Source organism: Danio aesculapii, chromosome 2, assembly GCF_903798145.1.
Source record: "Danio aesculapii chromosome 2, fDanAes4.1, whole genome shotgun sequence".
NCBI lineage: Eukaryota > Metazoa > Chordata > Actinopteri > Cypriniformes > Danionidae > Danio > Danio aesculapii.
In genome coordinates, this window is record NC_079436.1 from 32034856 (window position 1) to 32057651 (window position 22796).

Here is a 22796-nt window from a genome sequence, read left to right on the forward strand (position 1 = left end):
TACAGAGATATTGCAAGTCACTGGAATCTTGTTGTGACATATTTTTCTTCTTTTGCCAAGAACAATAAGTCAAGATTGTGCTTCTGGTGCCCGCAGGTGCATAAAACCCCTGTAAACACACACACACATTCCACGTCCTCAAACCCATCTGTCTCCAATATTTCCAATATGACTGAATAAAGTTCTGTGTTCCTGAACACTGAATGTACAGTGTTTTCCATTTCAAACTGCTCCTCTGATTCTCCTGTCACTTCACTTTTTTCTCGCTCCATATTGACTTACATTTTCCCACAGAAGCGTCATTGTCCCTGTGAGATCTGAATGCTGGTTTAACATGGAGAACAATGTGAATGAGCAGCAATTCTGCACAATTATACGATCGTTTTACCAGAAAGAAAGTGCCTTCACTGAAAATCCGCTGGTGACTTTTGTTTATCTCTTTCATCTCACCACAAAAAAGAAAAACCCCAGATATTCTCCATAACCTTTAAACGCCATCGAGTAATCAAGTATTACCGTTACATTTCAGGATGTTCTGTTCCACCCACTTTAAAGTGATATTTATTTCCAGTGACATTTTACATTTTACATACGAAATCTTATGATGAACTGATATCACTCCTAAATATATCCAAGGGCGTTTTCATCACAATGAACTAAAACTTGGACAAGTTGATAAAAACATCCGTAAACAAGATGCATTTACTGGGGCAATATATACAGATATATTTTTATTTTAAAAAGGCATTACTTCTCTGAAAAAGTAATTTGATTTTAAAACAAGATATACAATACAATCACCTATTTACATGCCTAGATTTGGTTCAGCCAATGAAATTTCACCCTCTACAAAACATTTGCTTCAGGAAATAAAAGAGTTTTATGGAGATAAACTGGCCAACATGAAATGGTCTGTATGAAAATGGTCGAACATAAACCTATGCAAACAATCTAACCTTTATAAACAACTTATTTAAACAAAAGAGATGATTGCTGCAGTAAAATATTTGTAGTCTTTTAATGAGCATGTGTACAAGATAGGGATGGCAAAAATGTGTCCAATAATAAACCCGAAACACACGTGGTTGTTGCCAATCGCGTAATATTGGTGTCATCATCGCAGCTCCTGCAGTCGCTCATCAGATGCTGCATCGGCTGAATCGATCGTCTGATCTCGGAGCGCTGTCGCGGTACTTTGATGCCACATGTGACAGTCAAGCCGGACAAAATTTCTAGCTGGCGTGCACGCTTTAAGACAGATTTCGATCGATCTGCACAGCACAGCGTGGTCAAACGCACCTATCGTGTGACGTCATGTGATTCGGAAGTGTATATAAAAAAGAGAGCAATATACTGTGATGAACACTGTCTGACGAAGAGCCGGTGTTCTCGAAACATTACATGCCTTGTATTAGCCTTTATAATTTAATAAATTGGCATTTTTACGGCTTTGGTGTTGCTGCCTTTTTTAATACCCATAATGCAATTAGAAAGCATGATAACCAGAAAACACCTGATAAATCACGACCAACAAGCATCTGTTAATTAACTGATATTTTATTCACTGCATGTTATTTGCAACATTTGTTTCTCTGTATTTTAACACACGGTTCAAGATAGAAGCCAATTAAAGTTCTAACAACAGTCTGGTTCCATATATAGTTAACAATCCAAGACCCACTATGTAAATGATTAAGTAACATAATTATTATTTACACTGCAAAATCATAAATAAAAAGACTTTTTTAAACAGAAAGGGATTTGTTTATAGCAGTAGGTTTGACTCGAGTCTGAGATGAGCAAGTGTCATGCATGGCTCTTTAAAAGCAGAATAATACCCAGATGAGGACTAATTGAAAGACTACAGTTTCCCAGAGACATATTTAAAAACCCAGACACAATCTTCAGAGCATGCCTTCTATACACTGGCACAGCATGTTTCTCAGATGTAAATTGGTTTCTGGGTATTGCACATTAGGAGACTCTGTCCCCATGGCTACACAAATTGTGCTTAAATTGTATTGTAGTGAATCAGAGCTCTGGAGGATCAGCAGCAATTGTTCCTACAAGTGATTTGACGACTGCCGGTGTCTCACAAATCAAAAGCACAGGTACTTACTCATGAACCTGCAGAATAAATCACCCACCGCTGATAAACAAAGCAAAGCTTAACACTCTGCCAGCTATTTGTGCCATAGAGTTACTTGGTGCCAATGAAAACATAATATTGGAGAGGAAAAAACACAGTGATCTAGCACTTTCAGAAAACTTTAAGCGATGGTACAACTAAAATATAATGTTTTGTTAAATTACTTTACATCAGGTCACCCAAGATGATAATAATAATAATAATAATAATAATAATAATAATAATAATAATAATAATAATAATAATAATAATAATAATAATAATAATAATTCAAACTTCTTAACATTTAAGATTTATAACGCAAATCCAATAAGAAGCCCTTGTTTGGTAAAGAAAGCTACAATAGTTCTCTCTTATAATACACTAAAAGGTAACACTTTATTTTGATGGTGTTCAAATGAGAATTAGTTGGCATGTTGATGCAATGTAACTTAAATTCAACAAACAGATCATCAAAATAAAGTGTGACCCACTAAAATACTAAGAAAGAATTACTTTACATATTGTATTTGTACATAAATCTTCTAAACATCTGTTTATTATTCAATTACTTAATATCTTTTCATCAGGTCATCCAAGATCTTCAATAGTACATCTAATAAGATTTTTAGCAGAAACTCTTGTTGATTCAAATCAAGGCTAATCAGTGTAATACAATTCAATGGTTACTGCCACCTTTTTAGGCATTTTTTTATTTAGTTTTTTTATTTTGTCGTTAAAATGCACAAAACCACCTCAAAAATTAGAATAAAATTCCTGAATAACTATATTTTAACTTTACTTTTATTGTCGTATGGTGTAAAATCTAATGCAGAAAACAAAACGACTTGAGGCTGTAATCGCTGCCAAATGTGCTTCAACAAAGTATTGAGCAAAGGCTGTGAATACTTATGTACATGTGACTTTTTCAGGTTTTTTATTTTTAATAAATTTGCAACAATTTCAAAAACTCTTTTTTCACATTGTCATTTTGGGGTATTGTGGGTAGAATTTTGAGGAAATAAATTAATTTAATCCATTTTGGAATAAGGCATAAAATAATTATTTGGAATAAAAAATGTGGAAAAGGTGAAGCGCTATGAATACTTTCCAGATGCACTGTATGTTCTTTATGTGCCTTATGTTACAGAATTACTGAATTAATTATTTTACAATTATGTATAAGGCGTTGCAGGTAAATATAGACCCGTCCCTTGGTGTTGCCATTTTTAGTTCCAAAGATTTGGTCCCACTTTAATTCTAAACAACTTGATATTTTGGCCTTTACCTCATTATTAGTTAGGCGTCGTATTCTACTTCACTGGAAATCAAATAAGCCTCCAGCTACCTCCTAATGGCTTGTGGATCTTCTAAAGTTAGAAAAGGTCAGATGCTCTGGGAAAACTAATTACTTTAAAAATTGGCAATGTTTAATAACTTACTTTAACTCTCTTAACATCTTGCCTTCCATTTAATAGATGGACTCTCCTTCCTTTTTAATTTATTTATTTCACATAGTAATTTAGTTTTTGTTTGTTTTTAACTATTATTATCTTATACAGTTTAATTGTAAATATTTACATTTAACATTGACAATGTATCTGGACATTTGATTGTGATTGTTGAACAACAGCATTCAGTTTGATGTAATTTTCTGTACACTGTTACTACTCTTGTTTGCATTTTTTTTATTTCCCCTTATTATTATTATTTTAGTTTTTTTCTCTTTTTGTATTATTTTTTTCTTCTCTTGTAAAAAAACAACAACAACAAAGATAACGATATTTAACAATTTGTACTGAAATAGTGTTTGTTTTTACCCAATAAAAATTTGAACATAAAAACAAAATGTTCCAACCATGAAATTACTTTCTGTTGAGTTATATAGTAGTCTGTTCTATTTAATGAGTTAAAAACTTTTTAGTGACAAGTTTAGCCTGATTACTAAACCAAATGACCTTATGCAGGGCCAGACTGTATCTGCTAATGTTTTATGCTATTTCAATTCAGAACTGTGTGTAAAATAAAAGGAAAAAAGTGTGGATTAATGTAAATTGTTTTTTGAGAGTTTATGATCTTAACACCTAACATAATAATAATAATAATAATAATAATAATAATAATAATAATAATAATAATAATAATAGTACAAACTCCTTGACATTTAAGATTTATAACGCAAATCCAATTAGAAGCGCTTGTTTGGTAAAGAAAGCTACAGCAGTTCTCTCATATAATACATACACTAAAATGTAACACTTTATTTTGATGATCCATTTGAGTATTAGTAGACTGTCTGCTTAATATCAGTTGATACTGCTCCTTCAACAGACATTTAACTGACTACAAGAAACAAGTACATGTCAACTTACACTAACCCAAACCCCAACCCTAACCCAAACCTAACAGTCTACTAATGAGAATTAGTTGGCATGTAGATGCAATGTCACTTAAATTCAACAAACAGACCATCAAAATGAAGAGTGACCCACTAAAATACCAAGAAAAAATTACTTTACATATTGTATTTGTACATAAATCTTCTAAACATCTGCATATTATTCAATAATATTACTGAAATTTGTACAAAACTAAATACATTGATATTTCCAGACGTTTACATAAGTACATAAACAGATTGAATGATGGGACCTTTCAACAGGTGCAGTTTCTAAGCAGGCCTAAAGCCAAACTTTCCCAAACCAAATATAGATAAATACATAATAAAACTGCAACAAGTGCATTACTATTAATGATTTGAAAAGAATAACCAGATACATGAATCAAATGAATCCTATATGTTGGTCCTTTTAAACAATCAGAAACATACAACACAACCAATGTAGTCCAGTCTACAAATAAATATGAATCTGTTCTTTAACCAAACCAGTAAAGCCAGATTCATATAAATCGAATGACTTCTATGGAGTCAAAACAAATGCAGCCATGAATGAAAAATCCTCTTAAAATCTGGTTGTTTCAAAAAGCCTTAGAAAAAGATGTTTACAGAATAACCCTGCTATTAGGATAGGGAAGAAAATAGTGTATTGGAAGGATTGGTGTAAAAAAGGCCTGTTAACAATGGATTTATATGGACGGGGGCACTGTATTCATTTCAGGAGTTGAAAAACAAGTTCAAATTGTTAGATAAAGAGGATTTCTGGAAATATATACAACTGCATAGTATAAGATCTGTGGGATATAAGGCAGGAGCAGAAGAAAGTGTTTTATTAGGGTTTCTAAATATTTCAAAGTCATTTTGTGTATAAGACTGCTGCAAACGACATGCATGGAAAAGGTGATGATTTAAGAATTGTTTGGGAGAAAGACTTGGAGGTGGAATTTGAAGAGGGAGAATGAGAGGCAGTAGTTTCTGGTATAGGGAGTCCTGTGAGAGATGCTAGAAATAAACTCATATATTACAAGATAATTAATCGATATTACTGGACCCCAGTAAGACTTCATAGGCTTGGATTAATGAAGTGGAAGTAGGGTCCTTCAATGTGGAACTGTCATTTGGTGGCTCCATTCTGGACAAGTTATTCAAAACCTTGAGAAATGGCTGGGACAAACCTTTACCTTATTCACCAAAAGATTGTCTTCGTGGTGATACATCCACTTTACAGAAGGGGATATCTAAAGCACAGGCTGGGCTAGTCGTTGCAGGATGTATTATGGCTGTGAGATTGGTGCTGCGAAATTGGAAGAACTCAGATACTCCCTCTTTTAAAGATTGGATTGAGCTGATGCTTCTATTGCATCGTATGAACGTATGTTGGCAAGACTTCAGGACTCCACCCATACTTTCAATCAGAAATGGGGTAGCTTTTTAAAGTATTTAGAAAGCATGTAAGAGAAGAATTAAAGAGTTGCCATTTTGGCTATCTGTTGTATTATTTTTCATAAATATTTATGTTATAATTGTTGTTTTGTTGGTGACTGAGTGGTGCAGTAGGTGGTGCTGTCGCCTCACAGTAAGAAGGTCGCTGGTTCGAGCCTCGGCTTGGTCAGTTGGCGTCTCTGTGTGGAGTTTGCATGTTCTCCCTGTGTGCGTGTGGGTTTCCTCCGGGTGCTCCGGTTTCCCCCCACAGTCCAAAGACATGTGGTACAGGTGAATTGGGAAGGCTAAATTGTCCGTAGTGTATGAGTTCGAGTGAGTGTGTGTGTGGATGTTTCCCAGAGATGAGTTCCGGCTGGAAGGGCATCCGCTGCGTAAAACATGTGCTGGATAAGTTGGCGGTTCATTCAGCTGTGGCGACCCCGGATTAATAAAGGGACTAAGCCGAAAAGAAAATGAATAAATGAATGTTGTTTTGTTGTTATTTATATTATAATTTGTTTACATTATTTTCCTAAATGTTGATTTTTTTATTGTGAATTTTATGTTGTGTGGGGTATATATAGTTAAAAATAAAAAAGTTCAATGACAAAAAAAAGAAAAAGGGGTTTAACCGTTTGAACCAGCCTAAAACTGTGCATTTATAATGTACTGCAGAAATATTGCATTAAAAAGGTTGATGTCTCATCCACTCCACTAATGTTTAAAGTTTAGCGGTGGATGAAGCTAACCTTAGATGTACATTTAAAACATATTCCAGCTTAATGATCTTCATAGCCTAAAAAAACCCTCAAAAAAACGCGTACATGTTAAAGATTACCTACCAAATGTCTGGTCAAGCCTGCGGCAGAAGTGGCGTCATTGGCATCCTGAGGGTCACTCATTGCTTATGGTCAGATTTGTGGGAGATGCTTTAAAGTGCACTGGCTTTAGCCCTTTTCTCTTTTACTCAGACTCAACTGGGAACTTTCGGGCAGCATAACCTGATGTGACACAAAGACAGAAAAAAGCAAACCTCTGCTTAGTTAAATGTTCTTCTCAGGCAGATCAATTTACATGATTTCACCAGGTTATTTCATACAGGTGACCTTAATTTCCTTCCTCATTGAGCTTCTGTTTTTATACAGCCTTGAAGGTAGCGCTGAGAAAGTTCTCAATCATAAAAAAAGATCGCTCGACTATATAATGGCCATTAAAGCCTCTTTATTAATTGCTTTAAAGCCCTAAAGAAAACATAGTTAAATAGTAACAAAAATAAATATTCTGTGAAGAGCAGTAAATACATATTTTGGAGGTCAAGAAGTCGACGCAACTTTTGTTTTTATATATCATTTCGCTCAGTTATGATGACCACAAAATGATTAGCACTCACTTAAACCACAAGCTCTAAAGTTTAGAAATGAACGAAAGGAATTCCCCTGTCCTTGGATTTTTTTCGATGTTGCGTTTTATCTGCAACAAGGTTTGTATGCTGCCTTAGACAGATATTCATGCTGTAAATATGTCTGCGCATCAAGGTCAAAGCTCATATACAATATCGCAGTGGCAGCATCTACACAGGAAACTGCAGCATTTCTCAATGGAAAACACCAAAACTAGAACCCACATCCTTATTCAAATCGATACAGGTGTAGGTGTCGGTATGTTAAAGGTCACAGTATTCGTCCATAAATAAACAGTTTGTTTTACTAATAATAACTAATAATGCATGCATTTTTCACAGGATTCTACGATCATTAAATATTGAGACATCACAAATGTCATATGGCAGTTAAAAAACAAGACAACACTAGTATATAAATAACTTCAAAAGAATGACACTAAAACACTGACTCTGTCCAACAATGTAGCACTCAATGGTCAACTGAAAGGTTAAGTGATGTGTGTGTGACGTTAGTAAAGCATGCACTTGCCTAAACAGCTCTTTTCAAGGCTGAGTAGTTATTATGGCTGGAGTTCATATGCACAGTTTCCTTTATTATTAGGACATACAGTAAAGTGTCTTCAAAGACTTTGTAAGCTACACTAGTTATTTGCATCATTGTACCGTGTTAAATGGTGGAATGATTTGGTTGAGAGCCATGTAATGATGCAATAAATTCAGTCTGATGAAGGTGCCCCGTTCTTGAACTTACACTGTACTTCGAATGTGAAAGTGCAGCTCCCATGCATTTTAGCATATACGCTCTTGTGTGTGTTTAATGGAGCTGTTTGCAAAAGTAAGACCCGGTTTGAAATGCATTGAGCTTAGATTGAAGAGAGAAAAAATATATGAAAATTCTGTCAAGATTTACTCATCTTGATTTTTTTTTTCCTCCAAACCTGAGATTTTTCTTATGTCGAACACGACGGAAGATATACTGAGTACACTGTAATAAATACCCAGAATTTCACAACATGTTACTGTAATTTTTCACAGTAAATTACATTAGTGTCACTCTAATTTGTCGTATTCAGAATTTTATTGTTATTATATAGTTTATTGTTGTAATATTTTATAATATTATGAAGTACCTCACAGTAGTTTACTGTAAATTTACATACAGTACCTTACTGTGAAAGTAATGCAATTATTAGTCAGTAATTTACTGTAAATTTAAGTTAAAATATTTTACAGTGTATGTTTTATGCTACTGCTATGAATGTCAATGGCTGCTGGTTTTCAATATTGTACACAATATATTAGAAACACACAAATGTGAGTAAACTAAATCTTTTAGGGGGGGGGTGAACTGTCCTTTAAACGGCTTTGGTGGTTTTCATTGAGTGGTACGGTACGGTTCGGTACGCTTTTATGGCAGTTTCCACTGTCAAAAGGTACCAAAAAGCGAACCGTACCATACCACTTTTTGGGTACCCTTTCGGAAGGGTACCTAGCACAACAAAATAGTACCAAAAGGTGGAGCAAGATGCACAGCTGAACGCTATTGGTTTACAGAGATACGTCACTAGCTCGTGCACATGCTATAGGAGAAGGAAAACAACAAAAAAAAGCGCCACATAAATACACAGCTGTGCCATTACACCCTAATAATGCATACATATAATAATGAGCCATGGTCATTACCTGAGCTCAAACAAACCTTGTCGTCGTGTTGATGAACAGCCACAAAGCGAGAACAGCAAAATCTATGCAGTGCACCATAGTTGTTTACAAGGCAGACTAAAGCGCGAGCGGTTTCGCATTCTCGCCTGCGCCAACTATTTAATATAACGAACTTCTTGAGCTCATATTAATAGAGTGCACATGATCATTGAAGCGCTTCTGACATCTGATCCTTTCAGAAACTGACTAACCTGAGAGTGACAAGCAAAAAAACTAAGGAGAAGCCTGACAAAACAAAGGAGCAAATGATTTTCACTAACCTAAAACATAAACAAACTGCCAATGTTCTCTATTATCATCACCTCATGCACTGTTATGAACTTGGAATGACGGACTTACTTTCTAACAAGAGGTTACATGTGCTGGTGGAGATTAAAGATGCAGATGAGAGGTTTGCACTGACAGAGATACATGTTGCGTGTTTTTGAACCCAAATAAGGACTAAATGTATGCTGTGTGTAGTTTTTCTGTAATTGATAGCATATCGGAGACTGTATGTGTTCATATGTTGCATGTATTTATTTTATGTAGTTGCAGATGTTACAGTAGGCTATTTCGCATTGATCTGCAGTTATAATCAAATCATGTTCATAGAAAGGTTAGTAATGATCATTTATACACTAGTATTTATGTGTATAAAGCATCTGTTTTGTGAGAAGTGCTTCTCATATGTTATGTGAATGTCCCGTACAGCTTTACTTTGACATTTCCTCAAGGGAGAATGACGTTGACTGAAACTTTCTGTCGTACACCACACCCATTAGTACCCTTTTGGCAGTGGAAATGCAAGCCTGATAGAGGTGACCCATACAGACCCGTACCATACCGTACTGTTCCACCAAGGAATAGGCTTAAGTTAGGTTAGAATACTTAAGCATCTTTTATGAAAATGCCTTGGAAAAACACATTACTGGTGTGCATCTTGAGACAAAACAATGGTGGTGATTTATTTTAAGATGTTTCAGTGCAGGTTATTTTTAGCTAAGACAGCTCAAATGTGTCATTTAGTCTGGAACTAGACTTAAACTTTGACTCTAAATCATTTAAAGATCAAACTGCCCGATAAATTGCAGTTTTATGGTCTCCTAAAATATAACGAATCATTTCTGAACTGTTTGAATTAGTCAGTAATCAGTAATTCCTTACTAACCTTTTGCACAACCTATTTACAGTAGATTTGTTACAAATGTGCATGATAGTCATTTGTAAAAGTAATGGATTACATTATACAATGTTCTTTCATTACCTAAAAAAGTAACTCATTGCATTACTTAGTAACTTTGATGGAAAGTAAAGCCCTTTTCACATCTGGCCTGGACTTACTGATTGTTTTTTAATACAAAAAAGTAACATTCTTTACATATGCAAGAGCACTTTGACATCAAAAGTAAAAAGTGAGGTGAATATGCCTCAGGCTGAAGGACATGTATGAACATTAGAGTAGAAAACGCAGATCAAGACAATGTTTGGCCATCCTAGATTGCATAAAGTTGAAAAAGAGAGCAATCTTTAACATAATATTAATGAAGCAATGAAGCTACAGGTGGACCCAGGGGGACACTTATATTTAATTGTGGCCCACCCCATGAGAAGTTATTAGTCATTGGATGGGATGTAATATATTTGACAGTAACAGCAACAATAAAAATACCATCATACTGTAAGTTTATTTAGTTAAAAATATATTTACTGGAACTTTTCACAGTTAAACAGATGCAGTGTCTGTTAGTCCCATTCACAATTTTGATTTAAGATGAAAGGACAATGAATAATAGTGAAACAAACATTAATAAGGTGATTCTTTATAAAGCATAATATGAATATTGCAGTTGAAACTTAGTCCAAGTGATAACACCAGACCATCAACAAATGAAAATAGCACACCTGGTTTCACAATTTATAGGCTGGAAACAACTGAGCCGTACACATCAACAAAAGCTACAGTGTTTGCTATCAGCTAAATAGATGGGCCTTTTGTGGAAAAAAAACAGAGTAGATACCATTCTCCACAACAAACTGCATAAAAGATGTCTTTGGTCCTTGACGATTGCTCTATGTTAAATACGAACTGACAGATGGTTGATTATGAGATCCTCTGTGTGATTAACACAAAGCTTAATCCTGTTGTGTTTACTATATAGCCTCACATTACTTAACTATTAGTGATGCATTAACTAATCTTAAATATAGGCATTAGCTGATCATATTTAAATTATAAAATATGTTTTTATTGTTAGTGTCAGACATGCCCAATGACGTTAACAAATACTTTTTTTTCAATAATATATTAGTAAATGTTATCAGAAGTAACACTACTGCATAACTAAAACTAATCAACGCTTTAGAACACAGGCAACAAACTCTTGGAGGGCCACAGCTCTGCACAGTTTAGCTCCAACTCTAATTACACACACCTGATCAAACTAATTAAGTCCTTCAGGCTTGTTTGAAACCTACAGATAAGTGTGTTGAAGCAAGGTTGGAACTAAACTGTGCAAAGCTGTAGCCCTCCAGTTTGACACCCCTGCTTTAGAAGTATTGTGCTCTGTGTATTGTTACCTCCTTTGTGGTACCATCACAGAGGCTATAAATCACTTTCCAAAACCTTTTCATTCAATGTTCTTCGCTGGTGGAATGATCTTCACATTCCCACACGAATTGCTAAATCACTAGTATCATTGAAACGACCAAGTTTGTTATAGTTAACCAAAACGAACGGAAAAACAAAAACAAAAATTTAAAATAATGTTCGTTAACTGAAATAAAAATAAAAATGAGAGTTCTAAAAAAACTAGAACTAAAACTGTATTGTGTACATAAAAAACTAACTGAAACTAACTACAATAATAGCAAAAACCTCCTTCGTTTTCGTCTTTGTAGATGTATTTAATACATAATCTTACTGTAACCCTTTTAGAAGTAAATCTATTTACTTTATGCTGGCAGGTGTTTGACTAGTATGGCACCTCAGAGTCTGTAGTCCTGCTGCCATTGGCCAGATCAAGCTCGTTCACCTCCAGTCTTCCTCACTGTTGCTCCCACGACAAAACGATGAGTGGACATGACGGCAGCACAGTGACAGCATTAAATACAGAGACTTAAAAATAATTATTATTTTAACACATTTGTGCTCAATAATGGGTTTTATTTCTGTATTCATGATCACGAATTAATCTTTTTAGCTATATCTTCTAAGTGAACTGGTTGAACTAATTCACCAAATCGAACTGAATCATTTGAAACAATTCATGTCATTAAGCACTCTTATCAACAAACTACTTACTTTTTAACATGCCTAATACCCCCTCTGAGACGACATAAACCAATATATACTGTTATTCAGTTATTAGAACAGTAACATTACACTTAGATCAAATTTGAGAACCGCTGAACTGATAATACTGTGCATGCGTGATTCAGCAGATGGTAAACTGAACACAAACAGTACATGACAGCCTGCTGTGACTGAATAAACTTGAACAACTGCAGCGTGGGTAAACCGAGGTCTTAAATTAGAGGATCTGGCGAAGTTTATTTCATAACAAAAAATCATAATGGAATTTAAATAAGTGATTCATGCTTCAGTTGGGTTGCCAAATTTTACTGTAAGACATTTGTCAGATCATGGTGATGTTTTAACTGACTGAAATTATAATTGCTGACTACACAATTTTTGTCCTAACAACCAGGATTGTCACAAAAGATCTGGTTCACGTTAAAGATCTGAACTTCCATGACTACTGTGTGTCTAACCTCAGAAGCAGCCTTGCACACATATTTTACTTTTAGTCTGCTATCTTGTGGGCTGTTGTATTTGAATTTGAGGATGGGTAGATGGTAGTGTTCAAGTGTCTTTTGAATACATGTTTCAAAAATGTATGGTTGAGTTTTTATTATACAATACTTATTCTGATGATTCTAAATCCTGCACCTAACAAATATCCTCATTTACAAAAAAAGAAAAAACTAAAACTAATACTGAAACTAATAAAAACTGAACTAAAACTAAGCCATTTTAAAATATAGAAACTAATAAAAACTAGTAAATCTCCCTCTAAAACTAGCTAAAACTGACTCAATTTGAAAACAAAATGTCAAAACGAAATAAAAACTAAAACTAATCAGAAATCCAAAACTATTATAACCTTGGAAAAGACAACTTAAAATTCATCTCTCCCACAATCACCAGGACACCACACTTCCCCACCCCAAACCACCATCACAACACCCTATCACAAGACAACCTCAAAACATTATTCTGTGTGTGCCTCATACAGGTGAGTGGGCTTGACAAACCACCTGTAGAAACACTCTTCTCTCTCTATAAAAAATCCCTCCTTCCTCCTAACTCTAGCTCTTAATTCTCCGAGCACAAACAGTTTCTTTATATAATTAGTGTGTATTGGCTCTTCTTGTTGAATCGCTGAATGTCTCCTCAATTGTAAGTTGCTTTGGACAAAAGTGTCTGCTAAAATGAGTAAATGTAAATGTTGCGTTACATTTAATGCACTCCATTTTCCCCATTTCACCCACTCCAACATTTCTGGCCTGGCCTTTGACCTAGTACTATAGTAACCATCATATTTTTGCTTACAGCACACACAACTCTGCAGATTTCTCTCAAGAGACAGAAGAGCTGTTAGCCAATGCCTGGGCATTACTTCTTTGTAAAAGAAACATTCTTGGTAATACTTTCTTGTAAACTTGCTAGTTATTTTACTAGAAAAAAGCAATCTGGACATGTAGCTAGTAATTCAATGCACTCAACACTGATCGCAAGAGACTGGGCCATCTCACCAAACAGAGCAAAGCAGGTTCTCAAAAAAAGAGAGATTCTGGATGCTGTAAATATATTGTAGAAGACCTCCAAAACAAGTTGGAAACTATTAAAACAGCTGAAATGACATTATTATCACCAACAGTATACTATACAATGCTTTCAATTAAAAGATTAATAAGAGTGTTTTAAAGAAAAAGCAACTGGTGAAAATAACAAATGCATTAATCTGTTGAGATTGAAAGCCACACTGCAAAAATGGAGTTTTTGTCTTGTTTCTAGTCCAAATATCTACAAATTCTTAAATCAAGAAGCAAATACTTTTAAAATACGGTCTTGTTTTTAGAAATAATAAATCAAAACAAGTGAGTTTTTCCTTTAAACAAGCAAAATAATCTGCCAATGGGGTGAGTAAAATAATCTTGTTTTCATTTCGAAATAAGATTATTTTGCTTGACCTATTTGCAGATCATTGTGCTTGTTTTAAAGGGGTGGTCCAGAGTGTATTTTTAAGGCTTAGTTTAGTTTATAAGATGCAATGCAATGCAATGCGTGCTTATGCTTCATTTGTAAAAAAAAAAATCACGTTATTTTTTCACATTTTATTTTTTCATCTATCTTACTTAGCTACTATGAAAACGACTGTCATATTTCCTAGCTCCTCTGAAAGGCCTGCCCTCAAGAAGGCTCTGATTGGTCAGCTCACATAATGTGCTGTTATTCGCGGATCGGCTCCACGTCACCAGGAAAAGCGTCATGCCCCTACAAGCATGCACTTTTGCACTGTGTAAACACTGTCAGTCAGAGTAGCTGTTAGCCTTATCAATTTGAGCCTCAATCAGACAGATACACCTGAACCTCACGCCTACTCTCTAAAATTTTTGTTGCTAGATTTTTAGCGGTGCCTAACAGAATTTCCCCTTGTTTACATCCTTGTTTAAGTCATCACTACAACATACCGTTATGGCTTGAAACCGTGCATGCAATCGATCATTTTTCGATCATAAATACGTACAGGTTGTGGCTCACAACCCACAGCTTTTTCTATTATGGTTGCAGGAGTTTTTAGCCGAATCCAGCACTGAACTGGGAGAGATTTCGGAAGCTCTCCTTTGTCAAATGCTAGCTATATATTTTTATAATTCTTTGGAACATAATTAAAAATAAATTGTAAGCACTTCTCTCTTTGTGTCGTGCCCTTTGGAAGCCCAAATACAGAAACAGAACAAGCGCTGTGGAAATAGCAGCGTTTAGACAGCCCTTTAGCCGCCTCTGGCCACGCCCCTTTGCTGCATGTGGGAAATGCGCGGAACCTAAAGAGCTTGTGATCTTGTGATCTCACTAGCCCGGATGTATTTTTCTGTAGTCCCCAAACTTTGTTCGCTGTAGGCTTCGTTTGCTGTGAGGCAACAGTGCTAACCACTGAGCCAGCACATTTTATTACTTATGCATTTTTTAAAATAAATTCTCAAAAAAAAAATGTATTTGCATATTTAAATGTTCAAAAATAAATACTAAACATTTTATCTCACTGTTTTCTTTTTACTAAGTGCTAATAAAAATGATCTGAACAACACTTTCAATGTATCCTCAGACTTTTTGGTTCCTGCTGCGTGTTTGTATTTAAAGGTGACTGAGGACGGTGATTCAGCAGAGATGCTCCCCAGAGACTACGCTCATCCTCAATGTGAGGCTTATTCTTATGCTGCTCAAATACCACAACCATCTGAACACTTCTTACAGAACTATGTGATTTAACTAACAATTTCCAACAAAAAAAAATCCCACAGTAATGCAGTTTCTATACAGCATGCAATGACAGGACTCTGCCTGTTGCTATGTCATTTGTGCTACATGTCCATGTACATGGTCAGAAATAGAAAAGCCATGTAGAGAGCACATTCAACCTGACATTGCTTTCTGCTTAGCACTAACTTCCTGCCTAGTTTACATTCATTCGCCTTGTAAAGACTTACAACAACAACATCAGTCCATATATTCCCTGAAAATCAAACCTGTAATCTCAATGTTGCTGGTACAGTTTTAATTACAAACGGAATGAATGAAAACAGCAGTTATTAAAAAAATAAAAAAATGGAGAAAAAAACGGCTGTTTTTCAAAGTAAATCCTTCAGTATTGGAGCTCATTAGAAGAATCACTGAGTCATCTAATGCTCTTAATCTGAGCCAAAGTCATTGTTGCTCTGATACCAAGCGTAACTCTAGACTCCTCATCATCAGTGAGCTGGATGAGAGAGAGAACAAGAGAGAAAGAGCCACATTCCTGACAATCACGCTAGAATCGCAACTAAGAACAGGCAAAAAAAAAATGCTACAATTTGTTCAAACATATTTCTAAGTATTTCATTCCTCTCTCCCTAAAAGTGTGCATGAAATTGAAAAATTCCAACAGGAAACACTTTGTAAGGCAGGAAGGGCTGCAGTAACAATTTCAGCAAAATACAGCTGCAAACACTTTCTGAGCTCTTTCACAGCCTTTCTACAACGAACACTAGAAGATCTCAAAGAAAATCAAAGACGTTAAAACTTTTATAGAAGATATTCTGAAGAACACCTCATTCAATTAACGTCAACAATCATGAAAATGTTCTATTTAATCAACATTCTTCAAAATATCTTCTTTTGAACTCCACGGAAAAAACAAAAGACAAAATGTGAACCTCTGGGTATACTATCCCTTTAAGTGGACAGAGATGAAAAGCACATGTTTTGCTACTAACAGAGAAAGACCTACCTCAGAATGCTCACTACAGGAGGACTACAACTACAGCAGTCATTGTAGAGCGATGGCAAAGACCCACTGAAGCCAAACAGCCACCGAAAAGCAGAAAAAGCAAGAGGCACAGAGGAGGAGGAGGGACTGGAGGTGAGAAGAGGCAGTGATTGGAGAAAAGAAGTAGAGGCACTCTAGTCGTTGAACCTACACTCTCTACCTCTCTCTCTCTCTTTCTATCTGTCACACACACACATGCGGTTCACTTCCAACCTTGAGGCTCCACTGATAGCCTTCCCTCCCCCCTCGATTAGGTTTCCTCCTTTAGCCCTCTGACAAACATGTGACCGAGGGGACATGACTCAACAATACGCCTCTATGGCCTAAACTCCAGGAATCACTTTAAAAATACTGGGATACACAAATCCTGAGTGTTCTGTCTGACACCTATGCATATGCCTAATATTAGCCCATGCATGCTTTTATTAAAGTATTTTGCTCAATGCTTCAGAATGTAATTATTTGAGTTTGAGACAATATTACTGGATATAAAATATGAAATGTCTCAATATAATCTTTCAAAAAAGATCAAATTGTGATTTTTAAAGGGATATTTATGGGTTCAGTCAGTGTGAGCTCATTAGACAGCATTTGTTTCCACAAAATCTAAAAACTCATTTCCTAAGCTTCCAAGGGGGCATTTTTGCAGTGATGACTTTGAAGAACCATTTTGGAACCATTCAGTGAAGGTATAATTTAAAGAACTTATTGCCACTTTTAGTATAGAAAGAATGAATGAGGAATAGGAAGGTTCTATGGATGATAAAGATTCTTCATGGAACATCAATGTCAATTAAAAAAAACATTTTTTTAGAGTGTACAGTCAGTGAGTCATTTAAATCAGAAGGGAAATCATACTCGATCACACAGTTTCAGACTTGATCGGAGTTGGACGTCTGGTTGGACGTTGGATGTGTATATATATATACACATATACACTTGAAGTCAGAATTATTAGCCCCCCTTTTAAATTTTTTTTCTTTTTAAAATATTTCCTAAATGATGTTTAACGGAGCAAGGAAATTTTTTATCTTATATTTATTTTATTTAATATTTTATTTCTTCTGGAGAAAGTCCTATTTGTTTTATTTTTTATTTTTAAAAACCCATTATAAGGTCAAAATTATTAGCCCCTTTAAGCTATATTTTTTTTTCGACTGTCTACACAACAAACCATCGTTATACAATAACTTGCCTAATTATCCTAACCTGCCTAGTTAACCTAATTAACCTAGTTATGCCTTTAAATCTCAATTTAAGCTGTATAGAAGTGTCTTGAAAAATATCTAGTCAAATATTATTTACTGTCATCATGACAAAGATAAAATAAATCAGTTATTAGAAATGAGTTATTAAAACTATTATGTTTAGAAATGTGTTGAAAATATTTTCTCTCCGTTAAACAGAAATTGGGGGAAAAAACAGGAGGGGGCTACTAATTCAGGTGGGCTAATACTTCAGGGTGTTTAATATATATATATATATATATATATTCTCATCATTTTTTAACACATCAATAGTTATGCGGTGGCACAGAGTTAGACCTCTTTCTTGAATTCACACAGAAACAACAACGCGTGAGGTATGACATCACTTTGTTGCAGAGATGCTATTGGTTAAATGCCGACAAAGTAGAACACGAAAGCAGCTTGAAGCGGAAAGTGTGAAAATTTCTGCAGTCTGGAGGTATTATAAAGCAGATGACGACAACATTGCCAAAGCAAACTGTGATATATGTAAACTTGGGATTGCCTGCTGGGTATTTTAATTTGAGGTGCTATTTGTTTTTATATTAGATTTTTTTTTATATTTACTATTGCACTGAAGTCCAAAAGCGCAGAATTGATGTTATTCATTACTTGATTGTTCAAACTACCTCACTGAAGTCCTCTGTTTGTTAACAGAGTTGTTGAATGTTAAAATAAGGTGAATTAAATAAAAAATAAGGAACATCCTGAATCTGTTTCTTCGCTCTTCCTTATTCTTTTTTCTGTTTCAGGTTTCTGTATCGTAAATACTCAAATACTCTGACTCGAAGGCAAAAAAAACCTGATCGGTACATCCCTTAAATTAAATATGAACAATAATAATAGATACAGTCAACATGTCGTCACTCAGTAAAAATCATTAAATTCTCAAAAATGTAACATTATTCCAAAGCCTGAAATTGAAATTACAGAAAACAGAAGATAACCTATCACTAGTTAGAATATGATTAATAGTTAAAAAAAGTTCATCTTTTACTCATCCTCCAAACATGTTTAGACAGTTCCTTTTTTCTGTTGAACACAGAGGATTATATACTGAAGAATATTGGATAAAACAGCCATTGACTTACATAATATTTTTGCATCCTACTATGGACTTCAATGTTTGCTTTTTTCAACATTTATCAGAATATCTTGTTTTGTGTTCAAGAAAAGAAAGAAATTCATAAAGGTTTGGAACCACTTGAGTGGACATTTTCATTGTTCACTGAATATTACAGGTTTTTAATTATGGAAAGTTTAGCCATGTTAGGCTGGCTAATTCTTTGTCTTCTCATAGTTTAAGTAAAATAATATCAGATATTCATTCATGCACTAATTATTTAATTAACTATCCTGTCCAAAAACAAGAGTTAATCTGTGAAACAATACATAATGGAGAAATCCAGTGGCCTTTCTAGCCAAAACAATGTTGTCAAGCTCTATCAGTGGAGATATGCTTTATCCTGCATATGACCTCAGCGGTCACTGGACGTTACTAGTCTTGCTTAGAAACTACAGCACAACAGTTTGTGTTTAACTGATTATACGTCCACTATTGTTCTAGGAAATTTGCCTCATATCTTTATTGTTTCCCGAGGTTATGGTCTTAATTGCAAAATGACGTCTTCATAACGCATTTAACAAAGAAACGCAATGTCCCGAAGATTATGATATAACGGATCACTGCGATCCTGCAATGACGTGAACTCATGGCTGAATTGTTCCACACCATGCAATCCAGTAACCAGCAATGAAATAGCACGGATTTAAGTCCATATTACAAATATGCTATTACAGCGGTAAATTACAACTGAACACTGTCATTTCCTGTTTGACCTTTGCAGATTTTCTTTTCATAAATACACCCTGATGCATTCAGCAATCAAGCCAAGCTGCATAGCAGTCAAGGATTTGGCCACAAGCTGATTCTGTGTCTGTTTTCTGATTATGGTAGTTATGAAAGACATTGCTTTGGACAATCAAATCAATTGCTTGGAAATACAGTCATTTAAGCACCAAGCTTGGTCCCTAATTCAATTAATCTGACAAAAAGATGGAATGTTTCAATCTACAGCATTATGTAATTATTAATAGTAATGGCTTTTTTATATATTACACAATAGGTGGTCAGATAAAGTTGGAACTGTACATTGTAAATATGACATAAAGGGACAAGCAACCGTTGGGTTATTTATGGATAATTAGCGCTTTGGGGATAACCATAGCCCCGCCAAAACATTTTTTTTTCATCTCCAGCAGCTGTGGTGGGAGCTGTCGCCAGGAGGGGTGCATGGGGGAGTTATTTTTACAGTGACAAATATTTGTCGTTAAGCTCTTCATTTAGAAATGGGGATGTCCCAAAAACAACTCTGCTATTCAGCGACCATCTATAATGACAAAACTATAATTATGGACATTCAGAAGAACACCGATCTGCAACGTCAAGCTATTCTGAAAACACACACAGTCATTTATAATTCCTATTCAGCTAACCTAATACCAATCCAAATGAAACATCGAGTATAATAAACAATGCTTTGTTCAGTGACCACATTTACATTAAAATTAAGATCCACAGATTCTGTTTAAGACTTCAACAGACATTATCAAGCTTTAAAGTTAATATAATACCCAATGACAAACTTAGATGTGTGCAGCATTTTATGGCTATTTTACTTTGCTGAACAACACCAATAATGACAAATAAGAATGTAATAAACATTCTCATTTAAATCAAACATATATTGGAAATGCGATAAGGTTTAGTGTGGTGGGCTTTTCACACTTGAGATATACTGTAGCTTACCCTAAACTATTCTAAACCAACAAATTCCTGGCTTATCTTGCTTCATGTTCCACACTGCTCATATTTTATCTATCATCAACAGTTAATCTGTATTAATAAATTAGTGCTGCACACATTAAATATTGCTCACTATATAACCGTGTTTACCCTAAATGTTTTTTTTGTTTGTTTTGTTTTTGTTCTCTTCTACAGCAGAACAGACATGTTTTCCCTCCCAAATACTGAATCAGAGCATGTGAATATGAGGCTCACAACTATATTGGTTTTAATAAGCAACTAGCTGTAACTTTACAGCATTAGGCACTACAATGTGGGTTAAACAGTACAAAACCTGATGGTTTACTCTACAAATACCATCAGAAACATTACAATCCATCAACTGCTAATCATTAAAACCAAGTAAATTGTAATGGTTTGTAGTGTGTTTTGGGAACTACACCAATAGGATTTAGTAGTTTAGCATGCCAATAGAAACCCTAATAAAATATTAACAACGGTTTCATTACAGTAAAAAAAGTAGCCATGGGTTTTGGCAGATTGATTACTCTTTGTTAAACTGGTAATTGTAGCAAAGCCATGGCTAACTTCAGGGGTTACAATAGTTCAACTTCAATAACAGCGGTTAAAGGTATAGTTTAGCCAAATCTAAGAATTCTGGCCTTAACTCACTTTTCAGTGGTCATATTACAAACATATTTGAATTTCATTCTTCTGTTGAAAACACACAAATAAAACATTTTTTAAAAAAACTGGAACCTGTAACCATTGATGCTCATAGTACTATGAAATTCAAGGGCTACCCATTTTCTGATTTGTTTGTAAGACTATAGTTAACCATTGAACATTCAAAAAACTGCACTTAAATCGATACAGTTAACTCTGCTCGTTTTTACAAAGCATTTTACAGTCCAGTTACATCTTTCCTAATCGTCTTCACACAGTCGCAGTGATACTCGTCTGTCTAGTAGCTGTTTACTGTAGTTTAACTGGCGTTAGTCTCATTTACCGTCAGATGCATTCCCAAACCTGTTAAGATCACAAACCGAGTCAACGCACGTGCCTGTCGAGCAAATGAACTCGCTTGATGTCATATTGTCGTTGCTCTCTGGATAAAACCTGTTCAGTCCGAAACGCACAGAAAAACGTGAACAAGAAGCATGTACAGGTTGTGTTTTCGACAAAGAACATAATTACTTGACATTTTCATTTAAAGGCGATGCGTTAAAATTGACGTCTGAGGTAAACGCCGCTTGTCAGCAACGTCGCGTCGCAGTGCTTGACTCTGGGTGTGTTGAATAAACACGATGACATTAAACAGCATCACCAGACTCATCACCTGTCTGGATTAGATCTACCGTGCGAAGAAAACACGTTACATTAGGCTACATAAGCTCCAGAAATGTGAGCTGCACGCTCCGTCAACTTCAGTCAAATATTGACGAAACGGAACGACCAGTTAAAAATGAATCCTTTGGTAGTTGACCATCAACCATCAACCACCCGAAAATAACGCATTACAAAAGTAAAAATGCATTTTAAACAACATTTAGCTAGATATGACAGTGTATCATACTCACAATTGTAGACTATTTCAGTGGTGCACAGCAAGAACTCACCTGTCATGTGAGGTGTCCAGCTTTCCAAATGCTAAATATTTATCAAGAAGACGATGGAGTTAAGACTAGTCAACTATTAGGAGCGCTATCAGTCAGGCAGAGAGAGAGAGAGAGAGGGAGCTTGTGAACCCTCTCATGAAGCACCAGTCAACTTTTTCGTAAAGGGCAGTCAAGTCACTTTATATACAAGTAGTGTGTGCCTGTGATTAATCATTGAGCTTTTAAATCCCTGGGGAAGAAGTGCAAAACGTAGCAGTCACGTTATAAATGCGCACAGCAATATTAACCTGCAGACCAGCGATAGTGTGTCCATCTCCGTTTCTGGGATGTAGTTGTGGAATAAACTTGTTTTTATACTGTTGAAAAATTCACCTGAAAATTAAATGTTTCAGATATGATTTTACTTGTTATGTGTAAAACTAAATATTGTATTTGAAGAATTAACTGTTTTCCGCATAGGATGAAAATCAAAGGTATAATG

General features: G+C 35.2%; 1 protein-coding gene across 3 annotated transcripts in view; it reads right to left on the bottom strand.

Annotated features, from left to right (window-relative positions):
• Positions 1–22454, bottom strand: part of slc4a2a (solute carrier family 4 member 2a) — a 76325-nt gene extending 53871 nt beyond the window's left edge. For 2 of the 3 annotated variants that reach the window (XM_056477486.1, XM_056477470.1), the window contains exons 1-2: positions 16605–16802; positions 6791–6949 (exon numbers count right to left, since the gene is read on the bottom strand). In XM_056477486.1, coding sequence (XP_056333461.1) covers positions 6791–6850 — 60 coding nt within the window. In that variant the 5' untranslated portion in view covers positions 6851–6949; positions 16605–16802. Of the gene's footprint in view, positions 1–6790; positions 6950–16604; positions 16803–22315 lie in introns of those variants that run through there. The other variant, XM_056477478.1, reaches the window with a different exon arrangement.
• Positions 22455–22796: the final 342 nt, after the last annotated feature.